The sequence below is a fragment of the Sylvia atricapilla genome, chromosome 7 (genome assembly GCF_009819655.1).
Source record: "Sylvia atricapilla isolate bSylAtr1 chromosome 7, bSylAtr1.pri, whole genome shotgun sequence".
In the NCBI taxonomy this organism is placed as follows: domain Eukaryota; kingdom Metazoa; phylum Chordata; class Aves; order Passeriformes; family Sylviidae; genus Sylvia; species Sylvia atricapilla.
Window position 1 is genome coordinate 31,792,350 of NC_089146.1, and position 14,399 is coordinate 31,806,748.

At 39.1% G+C, this 14,399-nt stretch overlaps 1 protein-coding gene across 1 annotated transcript in view; it reads left to right on the plus strand.

The window, feature by feature from the left end:
* Positions 1-14,399, plus strand: part of MGAT5 (alpha-1,6-mannosylglycoprotein 6-beta-N-acetylglucosaminyltransferase) — a 114,740-nt gene that overhangs the window by 31,492 nt on the left and 68,849 nt on the right. The window contains exon 3 of the mRNA XM_066323144.1: positions 10,860-11,248. Within this exon, the coding sequence (XP_066179241.1) occupies positions 11,011-11,248 (238 nt within the window). The 5' untranslated portion in view covers positions 10,860-11,010. The remainder of the gene's footprint in view (positions 1-10,859; positions 11,249-14,399) is intronic.

Genomic DNA, 14,399 nt, shown 5'->3' on the forward strand with positions numbered 1-14,399 from the left:
CTGTAATGAAAATATTCCAGGAATGCAAGTGATGTCCTTGAACTGCTGGTGTTAATTCTTTAAAGCCAGATTAGATACAATCCACAGTACCTCCTCCCAGAACTGACACCCACACCTCTGAGCTGAAATGCTCTCGGTGTGAATGTCACATCCTCAAAACCTATTGAGTTGTTTTGCTCCTGTTCTGCTGTGGTATTTGCTCACATAAATAGAGATTTCAACACCTGAGTCATGATTCTATGTCTGTTAAAGACAGACCTCAGGCTTTATTTTCTGATGTACTTAAGGACAGCTTTCTTATTTGAGTTTACCTAGAACCTTGAAGAAGGAAGAGGTAGCTCATGACTACTCAAGCATTCAATATTGTAAATAATTAAGTTTTCCAAGACGTTAATGTACATTTATTTTGAAACTGCATTGCAAGGACAATAAAGGTTTGCTTTCAGCACTGAAAATAAAGCTACTTTTGCTACCAAACCTTGAATGAGAGTATTGATAATAGCTTCAACAAAGCATGCTTTGGAAAGGAGGCCTTTCTAGTAATTAGGATTATTTATGAAAAGCACTGAGGCATTAAAGAAAGTTCATTACCCAAACCACTACTGCACTGTGGACCAGAACCAGCAGATGAAATAGCTTTTTCGAGTAGCAGCTTATCACTACCTAGAGAACCTGAAAACCTGGGAGTGAGAGAGGCCAAAAAGAGGAATTGTTAATGATGAGGTATAAGCAATGAGGAGAGCTTAGGGGGTTCTGTGTGCATCCTTCAGTACTGTGTTGTGCAGAACATCAGATCAGAAACCTGTGCTGCTTGCTAGGATGTTTTCACATTCTTTTTTATCGTGGTGGTGGAGTTGTGTGCTTCTCCCTGCCTAGCAGTAGTCTGGAGAGAAACCACAAAGTCCTATTACTAATTCATTCTCCTTATGCTGCCTGTGCCGGCTGTTTTCTACACGTCACTTCTTTCTTTTTCTTCCCCATTTAGCTTTGTAAGAGCTACAGCTGAAACAGAGCTATTCCTCAGAGTTTGCCAGTACAAGTTGTTCTACAGCTGTCCAGGGATGCTCAAAGAGGGGAGGCTGTTTTCCACCTACTCAGAATAGTTCAGAAGTTGTGCCCTGGATAAACCAAGTACAGCTCATTGGTTTGCAGAGGAAACTCGTGCAGTTTATTAGATCCTGCAGATGATTGGAAAGCTGATGCTCTCCCAGCAGTGAGTGCAGTGGTTACAGGCAGTGACAGGATAGAATGTGCTTGTGCTTGCCCTCACCTGACTCTCCTTGGAAAATACCCTTGGGGTCGTGGTCACATCGTTCAGTGTTTGTCGTGTTTTCTCACAAAGCTCTAAAATTCTTAACAGCATTATGAGAATCATGTGCAGAGGGTTTTTTTGTGAAGGCTCATGTTATTACTGTTTCCTTATGGCTGAATGGATCATTCATTCTTTAACATTACTTTCAAGCCCTTTGCTGTAAGGTTCTGTCTTCCGTGACTGTAAGTTTTTAACAGGGCTTCATTGCACATGTACAGAACTTCATGTATATCTCTTTAAATATTTTGACATTTCCGTGTGACAAATTGTTGCTCTTTACAAAGAGAAATAAGAAACATTGACAGTTTTCATTCTTTCATTTCAATTACAAGTGTTTCTCTAATCTTTGGTGGTATCAGCTGTTGAAAAATACCAGTGTTAAGCAACAGGATATATTCAGGAAAGAGGTTAAAATACTTTCCTGCCCTACTAACTTTTGAATTAGATTAAAAATTACAATTTAATCCTTTCAATAATAAAAGGTCTTAAATGCAGAGTGATGGAATAATCAGCAGCACTGTTGCTTCCAAACAGGTGACAGTGTTGAAATTTTAATTCCATTAAATTTTGTTCTCTGGAGATGCAGCTTGTACTTTCAGCCATTTGTCTAGCCACATAAGCTGGAATGTGTTCAACATGCTTGCCAAGAACAAATCCATTGGAAGAAATGTTATACTTTGACCCAAGTTCAAGGAATTCTAAAGCAACAAAAGATAAATATTTCTGAAGACTTATTTAATGTTCAGCTTTAGCTGTTTACTTCTTTTGTCCTCCCTGTGATCTGATATGCACTTGCTTAGTAGCATGCACATAAAATTTTCCTATACGTTTTTATCTGCTTTCCTCTATTTTAATATGACTCTGCTGTCTTTTTTGCTTGGTCCTTTGCAAAAAGTTTGTGTGTAGTATCCTCTAGCAACAATCAATTTAAACCAAATTTAATGAGAATTTATTTTTGTTTTGATTATCTACAATTCCCAGCAAATGGTAGAAAATTCAAGAAAATTAACTTTTTTACACAGATGTATTTATAGTCTTTGTTTTCTATTTTTGAAAAACTTCTTCAGTAAGGTGTAGAGAGAGTATTTTGAACATGAATATGTTTGGATCTTTCCTTAGAATTTGTATTTATTTTTGGCTGTCTGTCTGGGGTCCAGCACAATTGTTGAAACCCACATTTTAGTGTGTTGACCATGGATTTGACAGGGGATGATAACTGGGCATCCACATTGATGAGAGCTTTCTTGCTGAATACAAAGAAGGTTTTGACTTTCTTCTGGGAGTTGGACAGAGCTCCTGTTGAGAGTTGCTTGTTTTTCCTCTTGGACAGACCACAAGATGTGATGTAACAGGCTGATTTGTGGTTAACAGCAGTGGGTGAGATTGGAGCCTGGAGTATCAGCTTGATGCAAGAAATGAGCTAATGGATCCAATCTCTGTATAATAAACTGAGTTGTTCTTGGAGTGCCTCATAATTTGGTTGCTTTGATTTATAAGCTGAAGTTAATTTTATTATTCATTAAAAATAAGTAAAAAATTCTGTATAAGTTCATGGCAGTGTTTGCAGCTCTGGCTGCCGTGGACACCCTGTGCCCTAAGGAAATGGGAGAGCATTGCCAGAACACGGGATTGCTGGGCAGGAGCTGAGGATGGTTTGCCCATGACTCTGGAGATCATCCAGGTGATCTGAAAAGGGCAAGGCCCTGCTTCTCTGCAGGTGCCATGATTTCACCCTTCAGAGGACAAATGTCAAATGTAAAATTGACAGTGACAGAGGAGGATGTTGTATATTAGCCTTTCACCAAGCGGAGTTGCAAGGAGGTGAAGGGAAAAATTACATGTACTTTATCCACCCTAGAAATATGATAAAGCTTATTGGCCATGAGTCCTATTTTTAAAATGCATTAAAATTAATGAAGTAGCTCGAAGGTTTGTTTGTGCAGTGGGCTTCAGGGACTCCTGAAGCTATGAAAGCATGTCTCGTGGGTACGTTTTTCACTGATTTTAGGGATTTTGTAGATGAGGACTGGGGCTCTCAGGCTCTGTAAGTTACTTTCTTGCAGAAAAAAAAAACCCTAACCAAAACCCAGAAAAACCCAAAAACTATTTCTTAATCTCTTGGTCAGCATGCTGACATTCCAAAATGTTCATTACAGCCAGAAAATGCTATTTTGGGCATGTGGTTTTAATGCAGCAGCAAGACGAAGGTTATTAATATTCCCTATCCTTTGACTGTAAGTGGCTGTAAAAATGTACACTTCTATTGCCTGTTCAAGGTCAGGGACATTTCTGATTTTCTGAAGTTCATTGAAGTCCTGTTCCTAGTGCTAACATTCATTCAGTTTATTGAAAGAAGACCAGGTTGTTTTGTGATTATGCTCTTAAATGCGTTGCCTGGAGTGTTTCTAATCAGTAAACAGTGTATGTACCATAAAGATTTCAATACATAAGGATTTTTCCTTATGGATTTTCCTCTAATCCTTTTTCCCTTATCTGTTGTGTTCTTTCCTTTTCTACTCTTTCCTCCCTGAAATATCACAGTAAGCAAACAGCATGAAAGGGAGAACATCAGATGGTTTGATTTCTGCAGGACTGAACTACAGCAAGTGATGTGCTAGGTAGAAAATCTGAAACACTTTGGAGTGCTCTGTGAAAACACAGACCTGTATGGGGGAATTAAGGTGGGATGCCACCCAAATTGTTTCTCAGTGGGGGAATTTATTTTTGAAAGTGAAGGCAAGCTGCTTGCTGAAGATGAAAATTTACTGGTTTTTATGGCACCTTATCAGAGACTGCTTTCCCTTCCTTCAACTTTCATCCCACCACCTCCTGCCAATTTGTACTACATGCACAAAAGCAAACATGCCTCCCCAACCTAAAAAAACCCCAAACCTGCAGTATTTATACTCTTACTCTCCCTCAGTCCATCTGTCCTGCTGCTTCTGTTGTGACCCAGTGTTGTTTTGCTTTTCTCACTTCATGGGATTACATCCCAAATTGCCACTCCAGGCGCAGTACATGGTGCCACATCAGCTGTAGAGAGGTGGGGAGCGAGAAGACGCAGTGACATCTGTCAGCTAGAAGAAGAGAATGGGTTGGCAGAAACATTGCTGAAAATAAAATTGAGCAGCAGAAGGAACAGCAAAACTAAGACTCCATAATACAGTTAAGGGAAATGATTTCGTGCATTTATTTTCTATATTAAGGAACGTAAATTATAAAATGTGTAGTTAGCAAAAGCGTGCATAAATCTGGTGTAGTTGCATGATTTTTTCAGCTACCTCTTCTTCCTGAGGAGCCTGTGAGGTGTGTAGGGAATATGCACAGCTTCAACCAGTTGGAAACCCTCACTGAGACCTAGGACTTGCAGATCTCAGCTAATATTATCAGCTTTGCTAGCATCCTTCTGCTTCTTCCTGGATGTTCTGTCTGCTTTTCTATCAGACTTCTGCCTTTTAGTGGACTGACCACAACTTGAATGAAGAAATTTTTGTTAAGATTAAAATGAACTGTTTTGAGGTGGCTTCAAATTTATGACTTGACCTATTGAAGTAAATCTTCTTTTGTTACTGAGATCCACCCGGAATAGGTGTGGATTCAGCCTTTGGTTGTCCTGCTGTCTGACCTCTGCTTTATGCATTTGATATGGTCAGTGGCTGAACAGCAGCTAAAGTGCTTCTGAGCACCCAGGGTAACTGAAGCCTCTAAGTTTTGTTTAGATGTGTGGATGCTTTAATGTTAATGGAGTATATTTCCTAAGTGCCTTGGTTAATTAATTGCAGTGTCAGTACCGGAGTCAAAATGTGTGTGGTACAAAGACACTTGACAATGGTATGAGCACACAGCGTGTCTAAATGCAAGTAATCTTATCAGAAATCAGGCTTCTTTTTCTCTTCTCTGATCCTTTCTTATCTTCTACCAGCATAGCGTGTGACTGTTCTTTGATTTCACTTGCCTGCATTAAGTAGGAGGCCGTAACTTATCGTTGTTAATGCTGTGGTTTGAAAGAAGGAAAGGTGGATTGAGCCTCCAAAAGGACTGAGGGAAGCTGAAGTCTCAGAGTCACAGCACGGATTGCTCTGTTTCAGAACACAGATGGGCCAACTGGGGTGGGACATCTGCTGGGATATTCCCACAGGAATAAACAACTGCAATACCAGGAAATCCATTAATTTGCATTCGGTTGGGGTATAGTGCACATCTGTTTAGGCGATACAGCTGCAGTAGGAGACTGTGGTTAACATCAGCCTGGAATTCTAATTTCTGTGTACTGGAAGTTTGTCTGTTAAAACGGAGCACTCCCAGTTTGGACTCCTTACTCCTAGAAAAGAGGATTGCCTATCCCTTTTAGAATGTATTGCATCAGTTTCTGCATGAGGCCTGACTCCTGGCATCCCTTAGCAGAGGAGGTCTGGGGTAAGGGCAGGAGTTCTCACTCGCCCTGTGTTTGCTGGCTGGAGCTCTGGTGTGCTGGCAGCCCGTTGGCTTCACACTTGAATTGTCATCAGCTTTTAGATTAGCACGCCCTTCATCAGAATAGAGGAGGTTCATGTCTTGGTCTTTGTCCTTGGCTGGTCTGCAACAACTTGTTCTACAGAATCAAACAGTAGCACACAGAAGGGCAGCTTGCCCTCTTCAAGAAACAATCCGGAAAACAGGTCAGTATTTTCATTAGGATCCTGATGTGGGGGGTTGAAGAGCACCTCTTGGAGGGAGCTGGTTGTGATGCAATAACAACTCTGCAGTCAGGCAGGTGTGAGGCTGCATGTGAACACACATTGTTAGTGTCTGGATGGATACCTGTGCCAGGGCAATGAGAGATTGCTGTGCCGGAAGGTTTAGAAGGCTGATGAAACAAACAGTTTAAAACCAGCTTTAAACTTTGTAACAGAACTTGGCTAGATTGACATTCATTGACAATACATTTTACTAAAGCTGTGCTCATTCCTGGTCCTTACCACTGCATATCAAAGCAATTAGTCTGTAAAAGTTCCATTGTAAATAGTGAGCAGAGGGTACCGCAGAGCTGGTGCCGTGGATTTTAGCACTGATGGGTCTGTCACAGGTGCCTTTACGTGTTGCTAAGCTGTACTATGCTTCCTTTTCAGCTTTTGCTGCTGTTAAAAAAAAAAAAAAAGCAGGGCTTTTTCCAAAATTCAAGGTTGCATCTCATCACTGACTAGCAATTGGCCATCACTGAGTAACTCACTCAGTTTGTGGCCTCTCCTTTCAACCTGTGCCTGTATTTTCCAGCCCTTGGTTTTTATCTCATATCTGAGCTGTTTGCTGTAACAAGAGGCACCTGGTACCCAGCTCTAGCTCATACAGTTATTCCTGGAATAATTTCTTAAGCTTAAGAAGCCAGAATTTGCATGTGTGCCATTGGAATACAACAGGCCTTTTCCTAGCAGTGGCAATACTATTTTTACTTAGCCACATGGTACAAAAATACATATACACTGTTTACTAGTCATGATGTGTGAGATTGCTTATGTTTGAGTTTATGACAAATTAATAATTAAATACCAATTAAACTGCTGCTTTTATGGGTGCAAAAGCTTCTCCTTTGGCTACAGACAATTAAGGTTTTAGAACTGTGTGGCTACTGATGAATGGTGCATTCAACTGATGAAGAGTTTAATCCTGAGTATCCTGATTTAATCCTGAGTATCCTGAGGATAGTGGTGCTCCAAGCTTACCCTAAGAACCATTTTTAATATAGGTACAGATTGGACAGAGAATATCAAGCTGTGTATGTGTACATACTTATAAAGAGACTTTGCTTAATCTCTTGTAGATGATTAATTCTCCTTCTTAAAACGTGAAGAGGAATATGTGGCTATGTGTCACCAGAATCTGTTTGCATGAAGATAAACTGTTTGTGCTCTATTCTAAGTATTAAATAACAATAATAAAAAGTAAAATCTTAAAATGCTGAGAAACGCGTGGTTTGTACCCCTGATGAACAGATCACTGTAATTGGGATACTTCTCTAAGATGATTGTTTCTAGTGTGAGGTTTCTTTTGTAGCAGTGACATCAGCATGGGAATGTTATCCTCTCTAACTAAGGAACTGACCAGCTGTTGAAGAGGAGTTCATTAAATACACAACAGAAAAAATGCGTTTCTAATGAAGCTATATAACGATACTTTAAGTGTTTTTAAATTCTTATGCCTGTGTAAATGGGTGTAAGGTTAGCCCTTTTTCAAAGAAATAAGTGAATCATTTTTGTTCAGGGTAGAGGCAGTTGAGTTGTAAATTCTGGTGTGTTTTTCACAGAATCTGTAACTAGTCTGTTTAAAAACAACCCCAAAAACCCAAACACCTGCCTACCACCCCACAGAATGTTGTTTCAGTTGTGGTGGGATTTTGGCTGGTTAGAGTTGAATTTGAGAATGAAATAACAAAGATGCTGTTTATTTTATTAGAGGTGTTCTTGCATCATGTATCCTTCCACTTCCATCCTGTTTTTCACACTTGGTGTTTAGTTCTTGTACATTAACTGCTCTAAATCAGGAGGAATTGTCTTCCTAACCATTTCACAAACTAACTCACAATTATAACATTGTTTCCAGAGGGTGCTGGAATTATTTCAAGATGTCTTAGAGTGGGACCAAAGTTTGAAAAAGGGGTGGAGAGTGGGTGCAAAAAAAGCACCTGTCATTCTTTAGAGGCACAAACAAATATGGGTGTCCATATCCTCTTTAGATACGTGCACTTGAAGACTAGGAAAATGCCTAGTAAAAAGTAATTAACAGGATTTCCTCCTTTGGAACATTGATAAGATGTGCAGGGGAATAAGTGAAATGCACTACCACCTGAAGTTTTGGGATGTCTTACTTGGTATGGGCAGAGATAACTTGTCAATCAAAATCCATCAGTGGATTATAGTAGACAAATGTGTGTTTATTGCTTCAGCTCTTGCTTAGTCCAGTTATTCATTTCCTGTCAAAACAGAAATGCAGTGAGACATTTCTGTGCTGCTGTCTTCATGCATTCCACATCACCCCTTGATATTTTCTGTCCGCTGTCCACTTAGGTACCAAATAATGATTCATTATAGGTATGTGGTGATCATTAACTGAGGAACAGTTGTGTTGCAGTCCTTGACAGCTGTCAAATCTGGGATTAAATATATGCCAAAGTCACTGCAGCTGCCCATGGAGGCTCAGGGAAGCACAGGGATTCTGTTGTGCACCTTATAAACCTCCATGGCCACCAGCAGGGCTGTAAAGTTAATTAGTTAAGTACATGTTGTTGGGCACTCATCAAGTTGCTGGCCACTAGAATTGCTTGAGGAAAAATAGGGCTTGTTGTTGATGTGTGGGTTTGGGGTTTTCTGCTTGTTTGTTGAAATAGTGGGGGCCATTCTTCCATCTGTCAGTGAATTTTAGTCCTTTCTTATGGCAAAAGTTCAATATTTGCTGTCTACTTTCTTACAGTTTTTAAGTGGATTTAAGATTTGTTTTTCTGTTGATAAATTGAACTGAAAAGTCAACACCTCTTTAAGGAGTTTGTTCTCATAGTTCAGTGTCATGTTTCTTATACCATCTTTCTGTTCTAGAACTTTAAAAAGAAGACTGTGAAATACTTGCATTTTTAATTTCTGTTTTTAATGTTAATTATGTTCAGAGGGGTTTTTTTCCCCTAAACAACTAGTCATAAACAATCATTAGCACTTGTCTGCTAAAATATGGTGGTGATGGGTTTACTTTCTTACTCAGTGTTTTCTGCTTCACAAACAAGTGATAATTGAGGAAGAAATATTGACTGTTTAACCACAGATCTTATTGCAGTAGAGGATGCTGTCAGTGCTTACTTGAAGTTAGGTCACTGAGGGAGTTTATCTTGAACGTTTTAGATTTCTTTTTAAAGTCATGATTCTGTTTCTATATTTTATTGCTACCAATATTGCAAAAGAATAATAAAACTTTCAGCTTTTAATGAAGTAACAATGCTCTACTATTCAGTCAGACCAAAAATATCTCAAGACTGTAGTTAAAAAAACAGAAAGAAGTAAAATTTCTCCCTGCCATTTCTTGGAAAATTAACTGAAATTTATGTAGAGCAGCATTAAACAGAGTCCTTCATTTCCTCTGTTGAGACTGTTCATTTTCTTCACTGGGATATTTTCAGTGTGAAAAAAGCCAGCTTGAGGGCTTTATGATGTTTTCCACTGTACTTGTAATTAATTTCTCTGCCCTATTCCTCCTTAAGCAAGAGATGGCTGCAGATTGTTCTTTCAGCAGTGTGAGTGCACGGGACAGTGCCTGAATTGCCTGCTTTTAGTCTAAGTAATGCACTTTCACTTCTCCAATCAGTCTTAATCAACGATGGGAAATGTGCACACTCAAACACGATGAAGAGGAGTGCTCCAAAAGTATTTCTGTCCTGCTGCAGAGCTTGTGGTTCAACTGGAAGCAGAAGATCTGTAGGGAATTTTAACAAGCAGGGAGCACTGCTAGAAGGCATCTGAGTAATTATCCTATTAAAACAGAGCAACATCTGCATTATCTGTGGAAGCACGGAATGGAACATTATGTTCTCTAATCCTGTCTGGGAGCAGTTATGAAGTTAAAAGGATAACATTTTACCAAATCTGTGTCCTAACATGATAGGTTACACCTAATTACCGTTTAATTACCCCTCTTCTAGTTGGACTTGAAGCTAAGGACCCTGCCTCTAACTCTCATCACAGACCATTTCTTGCCTTTAGATTCTTCATGCCAGGTTTTATAATTGAGTTTACCTTGAAAAGTTGGTCCTACTGCTTCTTGGAGGCCTTTATTACAATTCTTTTTCGCTTGTGTATGAAAAGCTGTGAGAATATGAGTTTATGTACAAAAGGCATGTTGCAGCATTCAGAAGTTTGTGGGTTTGGTTTAGTTGCAAAGAGCAACCTCATCAGAGTATGTTTTATGGATAAGGAGTGACTGTGCACAGCAGAGGCCACACAGGAGCAGGACATTATTCCAGCCTCCCAACTGCTTGCAGTGGAAGCCAAGACAGTGTATTGGCTTAAATAATGTAGATTCTTCTTTCCTCTTTATACCCCTGAGGGAGTCTGATTTCCTGATCACCTATCTAGCCATATGCTGTAGCTCTTGCCAGGAACTCCGAGCAGTGTCACTGCCAGCTAAAATTACTTGTTTTCTGAGAACGGAGTTACGTTGAGAATTGTCTTAAATTGCTGCACTGGCAACATCGCAAAGTTTTGCTTACACACACACAAATAAATATGTAAGAGCAGCCTCACTTTGAAATCCAGCCTAGAAACCACTACAGGCAGGGAATTTGATCCAGGTCCTTGAGAGGTGTTCTCCACCTGCTCAGGCACATCACTCCTGCTTTGTTGTCTTTCCAGTGCTTTTCTCAGCCTCTCTTTGCTCTGGCTACAACCGTACAATGATGAGACATGCAAATTAAACATTTGCAAAGCAGGCATATTGTCTGCTCCTGGTTTGTACCAGATAGAGGGAAGACCTAGTGTGGCTGGTAATAACTTGAGGTGTTCTAACTGTGCTTTTTTCTCTCCTCTTTCAACAGGATGGAACTGAAATACAGATACGTGTTGACGAAAGAGTTGGAATAAGACTGAGTCCTGCTCTGTGGTATTTATATACCTGGACCATGAACTTGCTGTTTGGCTTCATGCTTTAGGAACCTTTGTAGTAACTGTGTGAAGCTGTTTGGAATCATGGCATTCTCTCCATGGAAGCTGTCCTCTCAGAAACTTGGCTTTTTTCTGGTGACTTTTGGTTTTATTTGGGGAATGATGCTTCTGCATTTTACTATTCAGCAACAAACACAGCATGAAAGCAGTTCAGTCCTGCGTGAGCAAATTTTGGACCTCAGCAAAAGATACATCAAAGCATTAGCTGAAGAAAATAAAAATGTAGTTGATGGGCCTTACGTTGGGACAGTGACAGCATACGGTAAGTGTGTTCTCTGGATTATTTGATAACCTGATTAAGGCTTTTTCTTCAAGTGTCCAAACATTTCTTTTCCTAATGCTGTTCAATTAGCAGTACTTTACCCTGTGCATTTTCTGTACAAATGGAGAAAATGGCCTTCCCTTCTAATTGGGATGGATTTTACGTTTCCAATCACTTGGAAATGAAACTGTTTGCTAATTTTTATTACGTCTGTCTAGTAACTCTATCTAGTATGCCTTAGGTTATTTGTTAGAACTGAGTTTTAAAAACCTGTTTTGGTGTTTTTGGGAAGGTTGGGAGGCTTTTCAGTTTTCATTTCTGTGATCTAATTCCCTGTAGAAAAACTTGCCTTAGTTATAAAATGGAGACCTGTTACATTTATTTCCTCTTCTTTCCCATTTCACTTCTTTGTTCAGTCAATTTACTTAATGTTTAAAGTTTGTGTTTTTTTATCTGGCATAATCTTAAATTAAGCTTAAGTATATCCTATTTGCCTCAGGGCAGAAAACTCTGTGAGTTTTAGTGCTTTGGCAGTGGGTTTTAATGCTTACTCTCTTCCAGTTTGTACATGAGAGTTGCATTTTTGTGCATGTGTTAGACAAACCAAGCAGAAAAGAATGATGCATATTACCTGAAAATATTATTAAAATAAAAATATAATCAAATTTCAGGTTACGTGTGGTTCCTTTTCAGTCTGTTAAGATCATATAAGACACCTTACTTGTTTAGCAGTTTATAGACTCACTTTCTTTCCTACTTACCTATGCACTTCTGGACTGTCTGGAAAACTAATTAGTCATTTAGATTTGTTTTCTTTTCTAGTTTTCTTAATATTGAGCTCTGAAGAAACTGAGTAGATAGTTTTTGTATTCTTAGACAAAGAATATAGACTAGGATGCAACAGATAGAACAGCTGCATGCTTTTCTCTAGTTTGCTCTTAATACTCTATACTTTTTGGTGCATTCAGTGAAAATATCCTGCTGGAAGATTCTCTCTGTGTCTTGTTTCTGTTGCCACTCCCTTTTCCTCTAAAAAGCAAATTTTTGAGTTGATGTGCATTTGCTTGCCTGTAAGCCTGAGATTATTATCCCCAACATAGCTAAATTGCTTTATTGCTTAAATAACAACCTGCCCTTATTCTGTAACTCCAGATTTGTGGCTGCACATTGGACTATACTGGAATTGGATCCTTACAAAGCAGCACAGGCAGAACAGAGTGGTACTGGATCAATGTTTGTGGGAATACAGCTGGGAAGCAGGACTTTGAGTCCTGCTGAACTCATGGCAGAAGCAGATGTACTAGAGGGCTGTGAGCCCTGGCAAGTCGAGGCAGGACCCTGAAGGAGGAAGAGATCAGGGTGTATGCATGTATGTTTTTTGGGTTGTACAGGTCTGTACTAGCCCATAGTTAAGCAATGTTACTAAGAGACAGAGATACGGTGGTTATGCTTGAAAGGTGTATAAACCAGCAGTGTGTTCAATAAAATCAGATTAATGATGCAAACCATGGAGACCTTGTCTCTTCAATCTCCTGAAAAATACCTGGGCTGAGGATCTCTGAGCCAGGTAGGAATCCTCAGAGGACTGTGTGATTAGGCTCAAAACCAAACTTTATCTGCTGTGCAGCTGTTACCAGTGTCCTGTTACTGTGCAGGGGTGCTGGATGGTGGGTGAACTGAGAAAGAATACAGACAACAAACCCCAAACAATCTGGCTCCAGATAGTGAAGGTAACTGCATTAATATGGGTACATGATATCCATAAGGAAAACTCCCCCTGCAGCTTGTTGCCTGTGGCATTAATTTCCTGTTCCAAATCCTGCTGGGGAATAAGTTGACTTGCCTCCAAACACTGGTCAGGTTCCCAAGGAGAAGTTAAACTGCGTTTGGAAGCGGCTGAAATAACTTTGTGACACTTCTGTGAAGGGAAAGCCAAGGTCTGTGTAGCAATTTCAAGTCCATGGCTGAGATTTTTAAGATTAAAGACTTAAATTTTAAGTTTGGCCAGGTGTTTTCAACAAAGCAGTTTGGAAAGATGGAAAATAGTGGTAATGCAGTTATTTAAAATTCAGGGAGAAGCACTATGGTGAGTGAATAACACCATATTAAATAATAGTTTATGAAACTGGCTAAGGTAATTACTTAATAAGTGAATTTGTCCTGTTTGGCATACCAAATGACTTGTTGCTAGCAAATAATCAGGTTAGCTCTTCAGAAATAAACACATTAATGACTGATGTTAATAATAATTGGTTGAGGTTTCTTCAATATTCTGTGAAAATTAATGCTCTTGCTTATTTAGCCTTTATGTTTTTCTTAATATTATCCTCTGATTGCTTTAAGTGAGCACAGTCGTGATTTCCATGTTCAAGAATAAATTTAATATTTGCTGGGTTTGGCTGCTTTTACCCACCTGAAAGACTTTCAGTCATTCCTTAATTGTGATTGCACAGCTTGTTTACTTTCTCCCTTTTTCCTTCTACCATGTATTCACCTGTCACGTGGGTGGCTCAGACATTTTCCTCTTACAAGTTATACTTCAGATATACACAGTGAATATTAGATTTTTCTTTATAGCATTGAACGTTCTTTTACAAAACTTCTGTGAATCTGTGCTTCTGCCCTCCCCAAACTATGTTCCACTTGCCTTTTTATTCTGACAAGATGTTTCATATCAGTGTTTTGGTATCAGAATTTAAAAATAACAAATTTGAACCTCTTTTTTCTTTATGATCTGTGTATGCTTTTATGTAGGCTACATTTCTTGCTCACTGTTTCTTGAATTATTTTTATTTTTTTCCTAGATTTTTTTCTTCCTTCTCTACCATGGTTATATTCATGTTAAGTCCAGAGTTTCCTTTTCTTCTGCACACTGTGCCATTAAATAACTTCTGTGCCCCTTTAAAAATAGTCCAGATGTGTGGGCTAGTGCTTCAGATTCCACCTTCTGATCTTTAGAGGACAAAGGAAAATACAGTTATAACGAGAAAGGCTTTCTTTATGGCACCATGGAATAAATATGATTCTCCTTTTGTTTGGAGAAAACAATTATAAGCTTTGTAAAGTAGTATCATTTTCTTATTTAGTCTCTCATTTACACAAAAATTGAGATGGTCATGGGAAAAATTTAAAAAAAAGCAGCACAGAATGA